General features: G+C 43.5%; 2 protein-coding genes across 2 annotated transcripts in view; one reads left to right on the top strand and one right to left on the bottom strand.

The window, feature by feature from the left end:
• Positions 1 to 5,383, bottom strand: part of PUS7 (pseudouridine synthase 7) — a 57,939-nt gene extending 52,556 nt beyond the window's left edge. The window contains exon 1 of the mRNA XM_007468982.1: positions 5,182 to 5,383. Within this exon, the coding sequence (XP_007469044.1) occupies positions 5,182 to 5,308 (127 nt within the window). The 5' untranslated portion in view covers positions 5,309 to 5,383. The remainder of the gene's footprint in view (positions 1 to 5,181) is intronic.
• A 4,305-nt stretch (positions 5,384 to 9,688) lies between these two features.
• The window catches only part of RINT1 (RAD50 interactor 1), a 29,034-nt gene continuing 19,547 nt past the window's right edge, over positions 9,689 to 19,175 (top strand). The window contains exons 1-3 of the mRNA XM_007468980.1: positions 9,689 to 9,952; positions 10,402 to 10,447; positions 16,858 to 17,042. Of these exons, the coding sequence (XP_007469042.1) occupies positions 9,911 to 9,952; positions 10,402 to 10,447; positions 16,858 to 17,042 (273 nt within the window). The 5' untranslated portion in view covers positions 9,689 to 9,910. The remainder of the gene's footprint in view (positions 9,953 to 10,401; positions 10,448 to 16,857; positions 17,043 to 19,175) is intronic.

The following is a 19,175-nucleotide window of genomic DNA, read 5'->3' as shown; positions in this document are numbered from 1 at the left end:
AAAAAGATAGCATGGGGCTTCCCTGGTGGCACAGTGGTTAAGAATCCGCCTGCCAATGCAGGGGACACGGGTTCAAGCCCTGGTCCGGGAAGATCCCACATGCCACGGAGCAACTAAGCCCGTGAGCCACAACTACTGAGCCTGCACTCTAGAGCCTGTCCTCCGCAACAAGAGAAGCCACCAGAATGAGAAGCCCACACACCGCAACAAAGAGTAGCCCCCGCTCTCCACAACTAGAGAAAGCCCGCACACAGCAACGGAGACCCAATGCAGCCAAATATAAATAAAATAAATTAATTAATTAGAAAACAAACAAAAAAAAGTATCTTCATTAAAAGTAACATGGTCAACTTTTTAAGGTAGAATAATATCATTGTGATTACACTTAAAAGTAGAATCTTTGTTTTAGAGATACAGGATGAAATCTTTATGGTTGAAAAGATATGAAGTCTGGACTTTGTTTCAGAATAATTTACCAGTGATGAATGAAAGTGCAGTGGGGTATAGATTTAAAACAAGACTGGCCATGAGTTGATAATTGTTGAAACAACAATGGGTGATGAGAATATGGGGATGTCATCACATCATTCTCTCTACTTTGCATGTTTGAAATTTTTTATAATAAAAATAAGAGTTCAAGGTATAAAAAGGTACACTAATTATTCTATTCTCATCAAACCACCACTCGGTCCAGCTCTACTGCTCCCTCTCTCCCATCACCTGTTCTTCAAACACAGAGACCTGCAGTCCCAAGATACCACCCCTTCCATCTTCATTTCTTCAAGCACCCCAAACCTCAACAGCTCTTAACTCCTAAGCCACACTCAACACTCCTGCTCACTAGCTCAGCTGCACGATCCTTGCTAAACCTCAACCAAGTACCAATCCTACTGTCTCCATCTGTGTTCCTGGCTGCTGCTGGAGAAAACATCACCAGGTGAGGGGACTTCCTCTTGTGACAGCCCTCCACGCTGCCTGGCCATCCCTGGTCAGCAGGGTCTTCTCCAAGTCCTGTGTGCCACTCACAAAGAAAACAGGGATCCTGGGACAGACACACCTACTTCCAGCACATTCACAAGACCCCTTATTATAACCATTCCCCTGCAACTGCACCCCTCTGAAGGGAATTCCAGACTCATTTTAACAGTCACTCACTCCTCGTCCCTGCACTCCATCCCCTCAGCAAATACTCACCGTGCACCCCTGTACCAGGCGTTATTCCAGGTACTGCATGCGACACCCTAGCGAATCAAATAAATGCCCCGCCAGCGTGGAGCTTACATTCTGGTGGAAGATCTGGCTTCTACTCCGTGCTTTTGTCCTGCTTCTCGGGTGCTCTTTTCCCCTCCTGTTCAACATGCTGCTTAAATTTGGGCTTCCCCAGGTTCCTTCCCCAGTCCTGTTCCCTTCTCATTCCCAAGTTTTCCAGCCAAGACACATCTCCAACTCCCTGATTTACTCAGGGGAGGGGTTCAAGGCAATCATAACGACCGCTAAACAATGATAGTGTACAGGGAGCTCAGTCAAGCCTTGCTTCAACCCTGTGACTTAGGTGTCATTAATATTCCCATCTTAGCCACTAAAAAAGAGTATCTTGCTCTAGGTCACACAGTCTGGTAAGAGGTAGAATCAAACATCAAATTCAACATGCCCCAAAGTGATCTCATCATTTCCCACCACAAATGCACTTCTCTTATTTTTTAAATTAATTAATTTATTTTTGGGGGCTGCACTGGGTCTCTGTTGCTGCACGCGGGCTTTCTTTAGTTGCGTGGGGCAGGGGCTACTCTTCGTTGCGGTGCGCGGGCTTCTCATTGCAGTGGCTTCTCTTGTTTCGGAGCATGGGATCTAGGCGCGTGGGCTTCGGTAGTTGTGGCTCACGGGCTCTAGAGCACAGGCTCAGTAGTTGTGGCGCAGGGGCTTAGTTGCTCTGCGGCATGTGGGATCTTCCCAGACCAGGGATCGAACCTGTGTCCCCTGAATTGGCAGGCAGATTCTTAACCACTGTGCCACCAGGGAAGCCCTGCACTTCTTTTAAATTGTACCTCTTACTCAAGCAACAAACTACCAGTCACCTAAGCCAAAATACAGACATCACCCCATCTCCTCACTCTCCCCTATGTGAATGAAATTCTAGAAGGTTTAGGACAGCACTGTTACACCTAACATCCCTGGAATGAGAATACTAGCAGATCGTGGATCTGAAGTATCAACCACTGGTTTCAACTCTTGCTTGGCAGTTTGGGTATATGACTTGGAGCCTGATCTAGGTTTTGCCATTTACCACGAGGGTCACCTCTCTTAAGTATCAGTTCCTTTCTCTTTAAAGCTGAAAATGATGACTTGGTCAAAGGTCTGTACTAGCTGCTGCTATTCAACTGTTGGTCATTAATATTTATTATGGATGGTTTCCACCGCAGAACTGTATTGCTGAGTCTGGGGAAAAACAAAGCTTCTTATGCTTCCTTTGTTCTCTGGGCTAATGATTAAACATGGCTTTCTCCTTCAGATACCATTTAATTTTGAGACCCTCAAAGCACTGCCAAGAGCACCAAATAAACAGACCTTTAGTATCTTTTGGCAGTCCTTTTCTTGATACTTGTGGACACTTGCCTGATCTCTTTTTCTTGTTACATTTAATTGTAAAGACAAGCTCATTAAACAAAAGCATACTTTCCATTTGTTTTAGCCAACGGCCCTAACACAGAGATTATTAAAGTATATATAGCACAAGTGATTATAAATCACTCAATATAAATTTTGCTAAGTTCTGTCTGTGGGCCTAGAAGCCGAGAACATACTTGCTAGAATAGGTATGCAAACGTCTGTGCTAAGGGAGGCAGAACTCAAATCAGTGTTGTTTTCTTAAGCAGAAACTACACAAAAGAGAAGACTGAAATGAAATATAATTTTTAAATGAGAGAGAGAGAGAATGAATCATGTGAACATCCAAGAGGCCAAGAAGAATTCAACCAGAAAAATAAAACCACCCTGACTGCCCCCATTTGATTTCCCTAAGGAAATGAGCTTTGCATTCAGGATGATCTAAATATACATATTCAAGCCTTCTACCTCAAAGCTGTAAAAAGTGACTGGCTTTAAAAAAAAGGGGGGGGGGGGATGAGGAGTAAAGGGACCAGCTTTATGAGTTTTCTAAATGGTACTAAAATTTAAAAAAAAATTTTAAGAAACATAATGCTGTACAAAAACACTATCCATGATACTAATGAGAGCTTCTCAAATGTCAACTAAAATCTTTATCGACCAGAAACTTGATGCTACGACTGGGAAGAGAATGAAATTTAATGATACTTACCCATGAACTCAAAGTCCTACACAATTCTTTAGAGGGAATACTAAAGTAATAGGTTTTGTTTCTTTTACACTCTGAACGAGCCAAATGGGATTAGAAATATTACAATTTTAACAGTATTTAAAAGTCTTTTTCATTAAGACATTAGATTCACCAATAAGCTTCCTCTACAATCCACAACAAAAATAAAGTTTAGCATTTTCAAAATTTTAATACAAGACTGACAGTCCCTTAACATTACTTCCTGAAAAATGAACATCTAAAGAAGAGCCATAATAATCTTACCTGTACTTCAAAATCCTCCACAACTTCCACTTTTTAAATGCATCTATCCTCCATCCTCTGCAAACCATCAAGAATCCCTCCAGCTTTCACAATAAAGAACACTCTCTTCAGGGCAGCGCACATACCACACTCTAATATGCGAAGTCATTAAGTCCCTCAGATTCATTCATTTCACAAATATTTATTAAGCACCTCTTATGTGTCTGGCACTGTTCCAGGCACTGGGGAAAAGAGGAAAATTTCCTACTCCCATTAAGCTTACATACCAGAGAATAAAATAAAACAATCTCAGAACATGCACGCATGAGAGCTACAAGTCAAGCAGAGTAACGACCGTGAGAGTACGAGGGGTGCTCTTTAGTGAAGTCTCTCTAACGAAGAGCCTTGTGAGCAAAGACTTGAAAGAAGAACTAGACATGAAAAGATGTGTGTGTTTGGGCAGCAGGTACAGTGCCTGTAAAGAGCCTGAGGCAGGAGCAAACTTATTCAACAGACCAGCTGGACTGTTATTTCTCTCTCCTACTTGGGGCCAAAAGCCACGTTTCATTAACAGCTCTACTGCACCAGCTTCTATCAATCAAAAGATACGTTCAAAAGGAGTTGTAAATTAATACACAAGAACTGTTGGCTACTTTGCCTAATGATTGAACAACATCACTGCCTATCCAGTATGAATGTACAGTCTGATTTTGGGCAGGTGCCTCGATTGCCAAGGCAAGGAGGTGCAAGACAAGGATTGCCAAGGTGATGGGGGGCATGCCGGCTTCACAGATTAGAGACTTGAAACAAAAGTCCTTAGTAACCCTATATTTTCGGAATGAAAAAAAAAAAAAGTGGTCGGACAACGGAACCAAATATTTGAAAGACTAAACTCTCCAAACCTTATTTCTTGGCAGGCGCTAATACCCAGGCAATGAGGGTGTACTGTTAAACCTCTCGATGCAGGGTTTGCGGTAACGACTCCGTGTGGATGGGTCAACACGCCCAGCAGCACCTCCTCCATCCACTCATTATAACACTGACCGAGAAAAACTCCGGTTTGCTCCTACACTGGGAGACGTATACAAAACAAGCAGTCACCTGAGTGCCTGCTTGGCACGTAGTAGGTTCGCTGTTAGTAATGACAGATAAATAAGAGAACGAAAGCACGTGGGCTGGACCCGGTAGAAGCCTGGCTCAGCGGTGTACGGAAGCTATAAAGGGCTTCGGGATAAAGGCGGGTTTTCTCTTCCGGGAGGAAGAAGAGTTTAGGGAGCCTCAGGGGCAAAGAAAGGGAGGAGTGGGACTGAGATCCTCGGGCTAACAGCGCCGCGGGGAGGAGGGAGGGCGCGGCGCCTGCGAGGACCCGCCGGGAGAGCTGGGGGCGGGGCTGGCACCGTCGAACCGCAGAACCCGCCGGGCTCCCGCCACGCTCCCGCAGGCACGATCCGTAATGGAGGCGCCACGGGCGCGCCGCGGGCTCAGACCGCGGCCGGGACGCCTTCCCAGTCTACGCTGCCCCTCCGGGCGGGGTTTTGGGCCGCGTGGCAGGGCCGAGGGCTGGCCGCAGAGCCCGGGCGGCTGTGGGGAGGTCGCACACTTACCCGGGGCCTGAGAGCGCGCGCGCGGCGCGGACCGGGCGACAAGGAGGCGGGCGCGCTGCTCCGGGCGCAGGAGGGCGGCGGCGGCAAGGGCCACTCGTAAGAACCAGCCGCAAGGGCGGCCAAGCATAAGCAGCTAGCTTGGTGAGCACCTGGACCCCGCCGCGCTCAGGCGGACTCACAGCGGCTGGCCTCGCACACGTGCGGCGCAACGACGCGCCGCTGCCGGGTGGCCCCACCCCGGGGCGGAGCACGCCCTCCGCCGCCGGCCACGCCTCCTCCGCCCCCGCCCACCAACCTGTGGAGGAGGTCCCGCCCACTCCCTCCCACCCGAACCTGCGAGGCTGGAGCTCGCCGTGGTCCTTTCACTCCATGAGCTTTCAGGCGGTCGCACCTGCGCTTTGGCGGGGGGTATATACCCAGAGGGGAACTGCTGTGTCATACGGTAATTACATTTTTAAATTTTTGACCAACCCCCATATAGTTTTCCATAGCAGCAGTAGACTTGTTTTTAAAATCTGGGTTTACATGTGGGAATCTGGTTAGCTGATCATACGTAATTCGCTAAGACTGGTTGCGTTCTATGCTGCCTTCCGCTGATATTATTCACCTCAGTTAAGTACTTTGAGTAGTTTTCTGTCCCTAATGCATGTACAATCACATTTTCTTGACCTGTGGTTAATTCATAGGTTAATGTAGCAATGACAGCAACTGCAAGTATTTTTACCACACCCACACAGTAGAAATTCAATCTAAACTTTTAATTTTCGTATACAGTTGGCCCTTGAACAATGCAGGGGTTAGGGGCACCAACTCTGTCCAGTTGAAAATCCAAGTATAACTTTATAGTCAGCCCTTTGTATCTGCAGTTCCACATCTGTGGATTCAACTAACTGTGGATGATATAGTACTGTAGTAAGTATTTATTGAAAAAATCTGTATAGATGGACCTGGGCAGTTCAAACTTGTATTGTTCAATGGTCAACTGTACTTTAAAAAGTATCTTCTCTGAGATTGTGGCCCAACTACTCACAAGCACGTATGGAGGAAAGAATGTTCACATTTCTTTGGACATTAACTGGGTCCATGGTCAAAACCTACCCTTTTTGCATTTCAGCCTAAACTTCCTTAGACAAGATCCAAGTAAACATGCATTTTTTGCTTTTTTGTTTTCCAAAAAGGCAGCTCTTTATTGGCCTTTATAGTTAAAATAACACAGGAGTGTTCAAAACTTCCCCATTCCAATTCCCTCTAATAAACATTTGACAGTTTAATGTTCTCCTTGACTCTAAAATTACATCCTAACATGTATATTATGTATAATATTCAGGATCCTACTTTTAACTCCACACCAGTACTATGGATTGCTAAGTGCCTAGCACACACAGTTTATCTCGTTTCATCCTTATTATTGTCTAGCATTCTGTCCATCTTAGATAACTCTCTCCATTCCCCAGATAGTAGTTAATTGTTTTCTGTGCTCCCTCAGTCATTGCAAACATTTCCCTTGTTGAACTTACTGCACTCAATCTTAAACTTCATCTGTTTCCTTCACTGAAATATGAATTGTTCAGAGGTAAAAATTGGGGTTTAGAGCAATGTTTTTTCTCCTTTAATTTTATTTTTTATTTTTATCAGTTATACATATCTGTGATTTACAGTCAAATAATTCTATAGAAACCTTTTAAGTTTTGCAATGAAACAGAAGAGACTGTATTCCCACCCTGCCCCTTCCCTGTTTCCCTTTCCTCAAAGTCACTTCATCTTTCAACTGGTTATTTTGATTTTTTACCTTCATTTCTCTATGTAAAATGTTTGCATTGCTATTTCTTGATGTGTCACTTTTAGGCACTATCTATTGACTTCACTTGTGGAAAATGAGGGTTTAGCTCTTCTTCCTTCCCCCAGCCCCACCACACTTCCCTTCCCTTTATCTGCCTAATACAGTTATATTGTACCTTTTTAAAAATATTTGTTTATTTGTTTGTTTGCACCAGGTCTTAGTTGCGGCAGGCAGGCTTCTTAGTTGCAGCATGTGGGCTCCTTAGTTGCAGCTCCAGGGCTCCTTAGTTGTGGCATGCAAACTCTTAGTTGCAGCATGCATGTGGGATCTAATTCCCTGACCAGGGACTGAACCCGGGCCCCCTGCACTGGAAGCGCAGAGTCTTATCCACTGCACTACCAGGGAAGTTCCCAGTTATACTGTACTTTTAAAAACAGATTTGTGGGCTTCCCTGGTGGCACAGTGGTTGAGAATCTGCCTGCCAATGCAGGGGATACAGGTTCGAGCCCTGGTCTGTGGAGGATCCCACATGCCGCGGAGCAACTAGCCCCGTGAGCCACAATTACTGAGCCTGCGCGTCTGGAGCCTGTGCTCTGCAACGAGAGGCCGCGATAGTGAGAGGTCGGCGCACCGCGATGAAGAATGGCCCCCCACTTGCCACAACTAGAGAAAGCCCTCACACAGAAATGAAGAGCCAATACAGCCATAAATAAATAAAATTTTTTTTAAAAAAAGGCAAAATTCCTTTAAAAAAAAAAGATTTGTGTTTACTTCATTATAATTAGGTAAATATTACTCACATCTTGAGCGAAGTAATATACTATGATTACTTCTCAATTTTTTGTTTTTCTTGCAGTTAATAATGATCTTATTTTTACTGTTCATCACTAAGCCTTCTTAATGATTGTTTAAACCTCTCCCTCCAGAGATTCAGATAGATGAGAAGTTCTATCAGTCTCATCATTCTGAAGGAGCCTCTTCTGGAGCCTTCTGACCTGCACCATCTACGTCTAGTGCACAGCTGTTGTCAGGGCTTCCCACTTAATTTTTCTCCTGTGTTGTGTCTTCTGTTTCCTATATTCCATGCATTCTTCTTCTTTGTTTAGCCCTCATTTTAGTGGAGTACATCTCCAGTAGCTTCCTGAGGAAGGAGAAATAAATGAAAGGGAAATTTTTTGAGCTCTTGAATGTCTGAACACACCTTTATTCTTTTTTTTTTTTTTTGGTTGTGTTGGGTCTTCGTTGCTGTGCGTGGGCTTTCTCTAGTTGTGGTGAGCGGCGGCTACTCTTCGTTGTGGTATGAGGGCTTCTCATTGCAGTGGCTTCTCTTGTTGCGGAGCACGGGCTTTAGACCCTCGGGCTTCAGTAGTTGTGGCACACGGGCTTAGTTGCTCCGCGGCATGTGGGATCTTCCCGGACCAGGGCTCAAACCCATGTCCCCTGGAATAGCAGGTGGATTCTTAACCACTGCGCCACCAGGGAAGGCCCCACATCTTTATTCTTTATCCACACTTGATTGGTAGTTTACTAGTCACGTACAGATTTTCAGTTTAAAATAAATTTTCTTTGGAATTTAATAGACCTGCTCCCATGTCTTCTAGCTTTCTTTGTGACCCTTGAGAAATCAAAAGATATGCTGATTCTTGATCCTTTCTAAATGTCTCTTTTTCTCTTTGGAAGGCTAGGATTCTCTTTTTGCCCTCAGTGTGCTGCAATCTCACAATGATGAGCCTTGGGATGAGTCAAGTTGTACCCATTGTGCTTGGCACTCAGTGGGACCTCTTCAAGCTGGAAATTCATGACCTTTAGTTTGGGGGAAATTTTCTTGAATTGTTTTGTTGGTGATAACTCCTTCCCTAATCCCAGTTGTTGTTGTTTTACAATTCTTATTTTTTGTATTTTGAACCCCCTGTAGTGGTCCTCTAATTTATTTTTTCTTTCATATTTTTCATTTCTTTGTCCTTTTGCTTTTTTTCCCCCTAGGATACTTCCCAACATTTATCTTCCACCTTTTTATTGAATTCTCATTTCTACTATCATATTTTTTGTCTCTGAATGCTCCTTTTAAAATAGTAGCCTGTTACTGTTTTATGGTTGCAATGGTGTCACACATCTCAGTGTATAAATAAATAAGGTTTTCTCCTCATTGAATGGTTTCTGTTTTCTCTAAGGGCTGCTTTTTTTCCCTTCCCCTGTTTGTTTCTGTCTCCGTGATACCACCTTCCATGTTTGTTTCTGAAATTGTCAAATCCCTAGGTCCTCTACTCAGCTCTTGCTGGCACTCCTAGGTCCCTTCCTTGGCAAAGGACAGGCTTTTTTGGTCTCTGCACTGGTTGAGGTGTATGTTAGCGGAGAGTCCTTTTCCTCCTTTCAGGTTCCAGAGTGTTTACAACCAGATCTGCACCCTCCAGGTAGGAAGCTGGAGGGTCACCTCTAGTTGAATTTGATCTGCCTTAAAAGAAAGAGCCAAAGATAAAGACACTGGAAATTCCGCAACTAAACTGTCCAACCAAATTACCTTAAAGCTAGTCAGCACGCCTCCTCACACTCAGAACATCTGGGATATCATCTAAAATATAAGTTGAAATGATTCATATTGAATTTACACTGTGCAGAGAGGGATACCTGCAAGCTCCATCCTTAACGACCCCAAATGCTGTGGAGGAGGTTTACCGAGGTTGAGAAGGACCTCCTCCCCCGCCCCCTTCTCCTTCCAGAGCAGCCGATCCGGCTCCCTGCCGCCAGGGGGAGCCACCGGGCACGACCGGCGGCTGCGTGGGCAGGGCCTCTCTGGGAGGAGAGGAAGAAACCAGAGAGACGGCAGAGGAAGTTGCTGTGGCTCTGGGAGCTACGGTATCGAAGCCCTACTGGTGTCTGATCACTGGCCGGAGCCGGAGTCCATCGGCCACGCTGGCTGCGCAAGGACCCGAGGACTCGCGCGGAGGCAGGATGCTCCTGGCCGGCGATTTCGGCAAGGCGCCGGCAACCCGGGTGAGGCGGCCCTTATGGCCCGGGGCGGGGACACTGGTGGCCCAGTGAGGTGGCACAGACCTCCCAGGGGAGGGTGCCTCGGTGAAGTGGCCTTGGCGGCCTGGGGACGCGGTTGCGGTGGCCCGGAGGAGATGACTCTTGCAACTCTGGTGAGGTGGCAAAGACCTCCCGGGGGAGGTGGTCCCAGTGCGGTGGCTCTGGTGATCCCGTTGAGATGACACAGGTCATTCTGGGGAGGTGGCCCTGGAGGCCGGGCCTGGAGAGGTGGCAGTGGTGGCCCCAGGGAGGTGGCCCGTTTTAGAACCTCCAGATCCTGACCTCTCAGGAAGGCCCCAGAGGGAGGGGGCTGGGACCTTGTTGTCTTCCAGTGGATGCCCTCTGGGAACCCTGTGCGAGTTCCACCTATCACTTCAGTCTTAATGTGTTTGTCACACCTGATCTCCTTCTAGTGCTGCTCTGAAAATGGTGACCAAAGGAAGAACATCAAGGAGAAAAGTAAGCGGACTCCAAACACCTTAGCACTTTCTACGCAGCCATCTCTCCAAAACTCTGCCCTCAAGGGTCTGCATCGAGAAGGGTCTTAGCCTGTTATCTTTTAGATGAAGCATCTCTTTTTCTCTTTCTGTATTAAATACTGATTATCATCATACACATATTTTTGCTTTTCAGGATGGTAAAATATGGGATGATTTGGAGAAGAGCACTTCCTGTCCCCTACCTAGTGCAGGGACTTGTGTGGTTTCACTCCAGTGCTGCCCTTCATACTGGATTCAGAGTAATTGGGGCCTGCCTGTTATTTCAGTGAAGCATCAACTTATTAAGCATCAGGAATTTCGAGGGGCTAATGATCTAGGAGAGATGACCACCACCTTAGTTGCATTCAAAGGAGTCAAATGATCATTGTTCAGTTGTATTCACCTTCAGTGAATTTGCAGGTAATCGTTGATCTGGGAAGAGCACAGCAGATAACTTGGTTCCTGGATCTTGAACTGGATAGGGAAAAGGTCAATATCTCCATTTCCTTCCTAGGACAGAAGCATACACCAGGGGGTAGACATTTGGTATTTTACTTTTATAAGCTAAACGTGGCAAGATTTTGGAAATCAAGGAATCTTGAGGGCCTTTTGAAGTGAAATTTACTGGGAGAGGAAGCGGGAAGCATGGAACAGCTGTTCCATCAGAGGGTTTTTGGTTCTTCTCACCACGGCAAATAGTCTGGGAATGAGTAGTAGTAACAGAAAGGGTGCTTGTGTTACCATATTGGCTTTAGGAGTTAGACTTGCCCTTAACATTGCCTGTTGCTGCAATCTGCCTCAGAAAGAAAGCTCTGAGTACTTCATAGCACTTGACAGTCACAGCTGCCACAAGTTAGCTCCTTTTCCTTAAAGGATTTGAGAGTACCTCATATCATTCAGTTTAACCCTTCCCATTTCCACCTTTGCCCCATTCAGATGCCTGGGAAGTTGATGCTACTGAGCCGTAGACCCGCCTTTGTTGGCTTGGTCAATTTCTTTGCCATTGGAAGTGCTCTTTACAAAAAATAGAAGAAAGGAGAGACATTAACCACCCCCCCAAATCACCATTGTGTCATTTTGAAGAATGTCATTTGACTAAGAATGTACTATGCTGCATTTAAATGGTTAAATCAAAAAAGTATAATTTTTTGTAAAAAGTGAAGATAGAATTTACTCCCTAAGCTACAGCAAGCTTATCTTCACAAAACATTCCCTCTGCACATAGCCCTGCCTCTGTGTCTGCAGTTACACCACACAACTCACATGTTTTATATAAGATAAATAAAAAAAGTCGACATTGTGGGCTTCCCTGGTGGCGCAGTGGTTGAGAGTCCGCCTGCCGATGCAGGGTACACGGGTTCGTGCCCCGGTCCAGGAAGATCCCACATGCCACGGAGCGGCTAGGCCTGTGAGCCATGGCCGCTGAGCCTGCGCGTCCGGAGCCTGTGCTCCGCAACGGGAGAGGCCACAACAGTGAAAGGCCCGCGTACCGCAAAAAAAAAAAAAAATTTATCGGTGGAAGAGCCTGGGCCACTTGACCTGTAGTTCGTGGGGTTTTTTTGTTTTTTGTTTTTTTTTGTTTGTTTTTCTTTTGGCCACACCCTGAGACATGCGGGATCTAAGTTCCCCGACCAGGGATCAAACCAGTGCCCCCTGCAGTGGAAGCATGGTGTCTTTACCACTGGACTGCCAGTGAAGTCCACAACAGTGAGAGGCCTGCGTACTGCCCAAAAAAAAAAAAAAAGAAGTCGACATTGTGACTCCTGTACTTAATAGTAGATGGAGTCCTGTAGTAATAAAGTTTGATGCAGACCAGCCAATTCTGATCGTATCTGAAGGAGAAGAAAACAAGAATATTGTTTTGAAATTCAGGAAACATGGATTTTAGTCCCATTTACAACCTTTGAGTGTAGGCTGGGCAAATGTTAGAATTTATAGTAGGGAAGTTGAGGCATAGACTCTTACTAGTTTCACTTCTACCTACCAGTGAGCTACTCGTTCTCATTGCATGTGAAGAAGCTTTTAATTCTTATAAATTGAAGAGAACAAAGGAAAATTTGGTTTTTTTAAGGCCTGGGGGAGGGGAACATACACAGTACTAAATACTGGTATATATTATGTTAATCTCTTGTAGTTACATTTTGCATTTAGGCATATCTTTATCTAGATATTCTTATCTTCATTTTGTCAGAAGTGACTGTTGTTTTTTTTTTTTTTTTTTTTCCTTGCGTTATGCGGGCCTCTCACTGTTGTGGCCTCTCCCATTTGCGGAGCACAGGCTCCGGACGCGCAGGCTCGGTGGCCATGGCTCACGGGCCCAGCCGCTCCGCGGCATGTGGGATCTTCCCGAAACGGGGCACGAACCCGCGTCTCCTGCATCGGCAGGCGGACTCTCAAGCACTGCGCCACCAGGGAAGCCCAGTGACTGTTGTTTTTTAATGAGACTGATTATAACCTCTTGCCTTTCATTGCTGTTTCCTTAAAACTTTATTTTTGAGAAGCAGACTCACAGATATAGAGAACAGACTAGTGGTTACCAGTGGGGAGAGGGAAGCGGGGAGGGGCAATATAGGGGTAGGGGATTTAGAATTACAAACTATTATGTATAAAATAAGCACTGAGTGAAGTAAGTCAGAGACAGACAAATATCATATGATATTGCTTATGTATGGAACATAAAGAAATGGTACAAACGAACTTATTTACAAAACAGAAATAGACTCACAGATGTAGAAAACTAACTTATGGTTATGGGGGGGCGGGCGGGGAGGGGGAGGGAGGGATACGTTGGGAGATTGGGATTGACATATACACCATACTATATATAAAATAGATAACTAATAAGGACATACTGTATAGCACAGGGAACTCTCTCAGTACTCTGTAGTGACCTATATGGGAAAGAATCTAAAAAAGAGTGGATATATGTTTATGTATAACTGATTCACTTTGCTGTACACCTGAAACTAATACAACATTGTAAATCAACTATGCTCCAATAAAAATTTTTAAAAAAGCTATGAGGATATATTGTATGATGTGGGGAATATAGCCAATGTTTTATAATTACAAATGGAGCATAACCTTTAAAAATTTGTGAATCACTATACTGTACACCTGTAACATATAATACTGTATAGCAACTATACTTCAATTAAAAAAAAAATAAAAGAAAAATGCTTTATTTTTGGTAAAGAGCCACTTCTACAAGGGCAGCTCCAAGGAAGAACAGAGGTGAAGTCCAACTAGCAGAGCTCTCAGGAGGTTCTGTATTGTTGCCCCAGCTTTATCTCTCATGTACACATCTTGTTTGTTTTTTGTTTTTGTTTGTTTTGTATTTTAGAAATTGTTGTAGTCCTTGAACGAAATATATACTAGTACAGTCAAGCTTTTAACAAACCATTAATGGTTTGTTTAGAGACAACCAAATCCTTCAGGCAAACCTGAAGTAGAGAAATGCACTGTAAGTTCAGTTTTATTCTAATGTTTGGTTTCTATGAACTCTGCTCTCTTTTTCTCAGGGCCCTTATTTTATAGTATTTATTTTCATTTGGAGTTCAATGGCTATTACTCTGAATTTTTACAGTATCTTGTTTTGTGTTTGTTTTTTAAATTTCTAGGTACAACTCATCTCTAGGGAGATTAAACCCTGTATGTGGAATCATTCAAGTTGTGGACTTACTAGAGTTGAGCGTGGTTTATTTATTTAAAAAAATTTTTTTTTAATTTCTATGTTTTAAAATTTTAATTTATTTATTTGGTTGCGCCAGGTGTTAGTTGTGGCAGGCGGGCACCTTAGTTGCGGCTCACTGGCTCCTTAGCTACGGCATGTGGACTCCTTTTAGTTGAGGTGTGTGGGCTCCTGAGTTGCGGCATGTGAACTTAGTTGTGGTGTGCATGTGGGATCTAGTTCCCTGGCTAGGGATCAAACCCGGGCCCCCTGCATTGGGAGCACAGAGTCTTAACCACTGCACCACAAGGGAAGTCCCTTGAGCGTGTTTAATATCAGGGAACTTAATGGCTGCACAGTGACATGGAGTTACCATTATAAAGTTTGACCCAAACTTCAGGTTTCCTCAACTTCTCAGGAAGAAGGAAACCATAAGTAACCAAAAGGAGTAGCTTACACATGAAAACACACTTCAAAAGGAAGCAGTTCATCTTAGCACATGGGGGTGGGAGTAGGAGAAGGACATGGCAGCCGGCTGTGGGTCTTTGTCAAGAAACTGCTTTGAGCCTTCAGGTTTCTTGGGTTCAGGGCACATTCCGAAAGCCATGGGCACAGATCAGCAAAGGTATAGGTAGAGATACTCTGGAAGAGAGGAGCAGTGCTGTTGGTCCACAAATGTAGGACCACAGAAAATAATTTAATTGCCTTTGAAGTGGATTGTGTACTAGAAATTTGTTTTAAGTGTTTTGTTTAAATAAAAATCAGAATTTTAAAATTTATATATTTGAATCTTCCCTCATTCCACAAAGAATTCAAGGTAACTTAAATTGCTTAATTATGCCTTAAATATTCTGGATAGTGGAAGAAGGTATAGACTCCTGCAGAGTGAAAAACTGACTTGTGAACTACAGGAAATGATCGACTTTCAAGCATAGAATAAGGAGTGGACTCTGGGAAATTTCATATACTTGGTGGGATGAGAGCAAAGCTACATAGCGTTCCTGTTTTCACTGGGTATTGTGTGTTCTGCTATTAGTACATGTTGCTTCGGCTACCACTCTTCTTAAGAGGGTTCCAAATCACCTGTTTTTGTCATATTTAATAAGTCCAATATGAACTGGCCAATTCTAGTTTATTTGCCATGGGAAGAATCTCACTTTAGATTGTACAATGTAGTGGTTGCATTAGCCATTTTGAGTTTTCCTGGTAATCTGTGTTTTCTCTCGTATTTCTTTTTTTTTTCTGTTTCTGAAATGGACATCTTTTTTTTTATAATTAATTTATTTTTATTATTAAAAAAAATTTGTTTTTGGCCGTGTTGGGTCTTCGTTGCTGTGCACGACCTTTCTCTTGTTGCAGCGAGCGGGGGTTACTCTTCGTTGTGGTGGGCGGGCTTCTCTTTGCGGTGGCTTCTCTTGTTGTGGAGCATGGGCTCTAGGCGCGTGGGCTCAGAAGTTGTGGCTCATGGGCTTAGTTGCTCTATGGCATGTGGGGTCTTCCTGGACCAGGGCTTGAACCCGTGTCCCCTGCATTGTCAGGCGGACTCTTAACCACTGTGCCACCAGGGAAGTCCCTGAAATGGACATCTTTGTACAATTGTATCTGAAGCTTTTAAAACTCTTTTATATAAGGAGGAGTTTTTACTCATTGGTCTCCCTTTCAGATTTTTTTCATATACTTGAGATCTTTCAATACCTTTTTTGTTTCTTTTTTTTTTTAAACATTTTAAAACCAGAGTCCTCCTTTGGTGTTATTCTAGACTATACCATCTGGTTCCTCACAAATTTTGAAAATATATTACTAATTTAATAAAAGCTGCATCAGCAGAATCAGATTTGACCTTTTTCCCCCCAGTAATAAAAGATTCTTAAGATACATAGTTGTCTAGAAAAGTTTAGTTCTGTTTGTAACTGCATTGTCATGCCAACATCTATTGCAACCTGTGGGTACTAGGACAGAGTTTAGTAATTTTTCTTTCACTCAGAATTTCCTAAGTTCTTAAGCATTTTGTAGTAGTACTTGATCGATAGATTGCTTCATAGCTATTCATTTGGGTATTTGTGTGCGTGTGTGTGTGTGTGTGTGTATTTATATGCATATATATACACCCATATATATATATAAATATATACAGTCATCCATTGGTATCCATGGGGCATTGGTTCCAGGACCTCTGCGAATATCAAGATCCCTGGATGCTCAAGTCCTTTATATAAAGTGGCGTAGTATTTGCCCATAACCTACACATATCCTCTGTATGCTTTAAATCATCTCTAGGTTACTTAATGCCTAATGCTAATAATAATAGTTTTGCATACAATGTAAATGCTATGTAAATAGTTACTGGAGCATGGCAACTTCATTTTGCTTTTTGGAACTTTTTGGATTTAAAAAACTTTTTTTTATCTGCAGTCGGTTGAATTCATGGATGTGGAGGGCTGACTGCTTTATATAAATATACAAAATATAGTGTGTATGTATATATACATATATTCATTTACACACACTATATTCATTAGGGTATTTTTGTGTATGCGTGTATATATATATATATATATACATATACACACAAGTACTATATATACAAAAATGCCATATATAGGTAGTGTTTTCTTTAAATTAACTTTTGAAAGTAGATATGTTGCCTTGTATATCTTTTGCATTTCCTTTAACTCCATAGTACTTGGTGGTGTTGAGTAATTGTTATTCTTTCATTTTAGGTGACATAAATATTGCAGCTGTCGTTGGAAACCAACCAGTCTGTGAAGGTACAGATAACAGTGATCTCCCTTCCTATGTGGCGGTATTTATAGAAAAGGAAGTCGGAAATGACCTTAAATCTTTAAAGAAACTTGATAAACTCATAGAACAGATGACAGAAAGTAAAATGCAGTTAGAAGAACAGGCAAGTATTAAAACTCATTGAAACAATATCAGTACTATACTCATTATAATGTAATGTAAATATAACCATTAATATATAGGCATTTTTGAAAATGTAGATTGTGACAGTCTAATCATTTAAAACTGCTTAATAGGTTTTAAGGACCTACAATGTGCTAGGTGTTTTACAAATTGTGTAAAAGAGAAAGTTCCTACTGATAATGATTTATGTCTGACATTTTCATACAATGACTTTTAATGTGCTTTTAAAAGTAAATTCATGGGATACCAAAATGTTACAACACTATCATTACAATTTTTTTATATATGCACATATAGGGAGAAAACATTAAAATAAGTATAACATTATAATAATGGTTATTTCTGGGTGGTTGGTTACTAAGTGATTTATTTTCTTTTTTTCTTCTTTTATAAATTTATTTATTTATTTATTAGTCTGCGTTGGGTCTTCGTTGCTGTGAGTGGGCTTTCTCTAGTTGCAGTGAGCTGCGGCTACTCTTCGTTGCGGTGCTCAGGCTTCTCATTGCGGTGGTTTCTCTTGTTGCAGAGCATGGGCTCTAGGTGCACGGGCTCAGTAGTTGTGGCTCGCGGGCTCTAGAGCTCAGGCTCAGTAGTTGTGGCACAAGGGCTTAGTTGCTCCGCGGCATGTGGGATCTTCCCGGACCAGGGCTCAAACCCGTGTCCCCTGCATTGGCAGGCGGATTCTTAACCGCTGTGCCCCCAGGGAAGTCCCACAAGTGATTTCTTTATATCTTTTTGTATTTTCAAGTTTTTTTCTTTTTATAATAAACACATTACCTGAAATAATGTTTTAAAAAATCCAGTGGGGGACTTCCCTGGTGGCGCAATGGTTGAGAATCTGCCTTCAAATGCAGGGGACACAGGTTTGAGCCCTGGTCTGGGAAGGTCCCACAAGCCGCAGAGCAGCTAAGCCCGTGTGCCACAACTACTGAGCCTGCACTGTACAGTCAGTGAGCCACAGCTACTGAGCCCGCGTGCCACAACTACTGAGCTCGTGTGCCTAGAGCCTGTGCTCCACAACAAGAGAAGCCACCGTGGTGAGAAGCCCGCGCACCGCAACAAAGAGTAGCCCCCGCTCTCTGCAACTAGAGAAAGTCTGCGTGCAGCAGTGAAGACCCAACGCAGCCAAAAATAAATGAATAAATTTATTAAAAAAAAAAATCCAGTGAATGTAATCTTAAACTGAAAAATGAGTGAGTTCCTGTACTTGCAACACTGTGTTTGTCAAACATAAAAGATTTACATTGTGTAACTACTTAACTATGTTAAGTAAACTCTGCAGGGACACGCTGGTGTTAAGCCCCAGGTTATCAGTCCTCTTATGTTTTCCCATCCCAAGCATCTCAGTTCTCTCCATCTTCTTTTCTAAAAGAAAAATTTTATTTATTTATTTATTTATTTATTTATTTATTTTATTTTGGCTGCGTTGAGTCTTCATTGCTGCATGCGGGCTTTCTCTGGTTGTGAGTGGGGGCTACTCCTCATTGCAGTGCAGGCTTCTCATTGCAGTGACGTCTCTTTCTTGCGGAGCACAGGCTCTAGGTGTGCAGGCTCAGTAGTTGTGGCGCACAGGCTTCGTTGCTCCGCGGCATGTGGGATCTTCCCAGACTGGGGGTTGAACCTGTGTCCCCTGCATTGGCAGGTGAATTCTTAACCACTGTGCCACCAGGGAAGTTCCCATTTCTACTTCTTAATTCAGCAGAGGATCAATCTAGGGCAGTCCTTATGCCCCAGCTCCTACCTGCTACCTCAGTGGACTTGCTTCACTCTCTTATAATTTCATTCTCTGCTCCTCAGCCAGTCCTGTCCCCTCAGCATATGGACATCCCCAGATCTTTTCCTTAAAGCCAAGAAAAAAGAAAAACAAAAAGGGGACTTCCCTGGTGGTCCAGTGGTTGGGACTCTGTGCTCCCAATGCAGGGGGCCCGGGTTTGATCCCTGGTCAGGGAACTGGATCCCACATGCCACAGCTAAAAGAGCCTGCGTGCCGCAACTAAGGATCCTGCACCCTGCAGTGAAGATCCCACACGTGGCAACGAAGATCCTGTGTGCTGCAACTAAGACCCGGCACAGCCAAATAAATAAATAAATATTAAAAAAAAAAAAAAAAAAA

The sequence above is a fragment of the Lipotes vexillifer genome, unplaced genomic scaffold, assembly GCF_000442215.2.
Source record: "Lipotes vexillifer unplaced genomic scaffold, Lipotes_vexillifer_v1.1 scaffold1002, whole genome shotgun sequence".
Lineage (NCBI taxonomy): Eukaryota > Metazoa > Chordata > Mammalia > Artiodactyla > Lipotidae > Lipotes > Lipotes vexillifer.
This window is presented reverse-complemented; position numbering and strand designations above follow the sequence as displayed.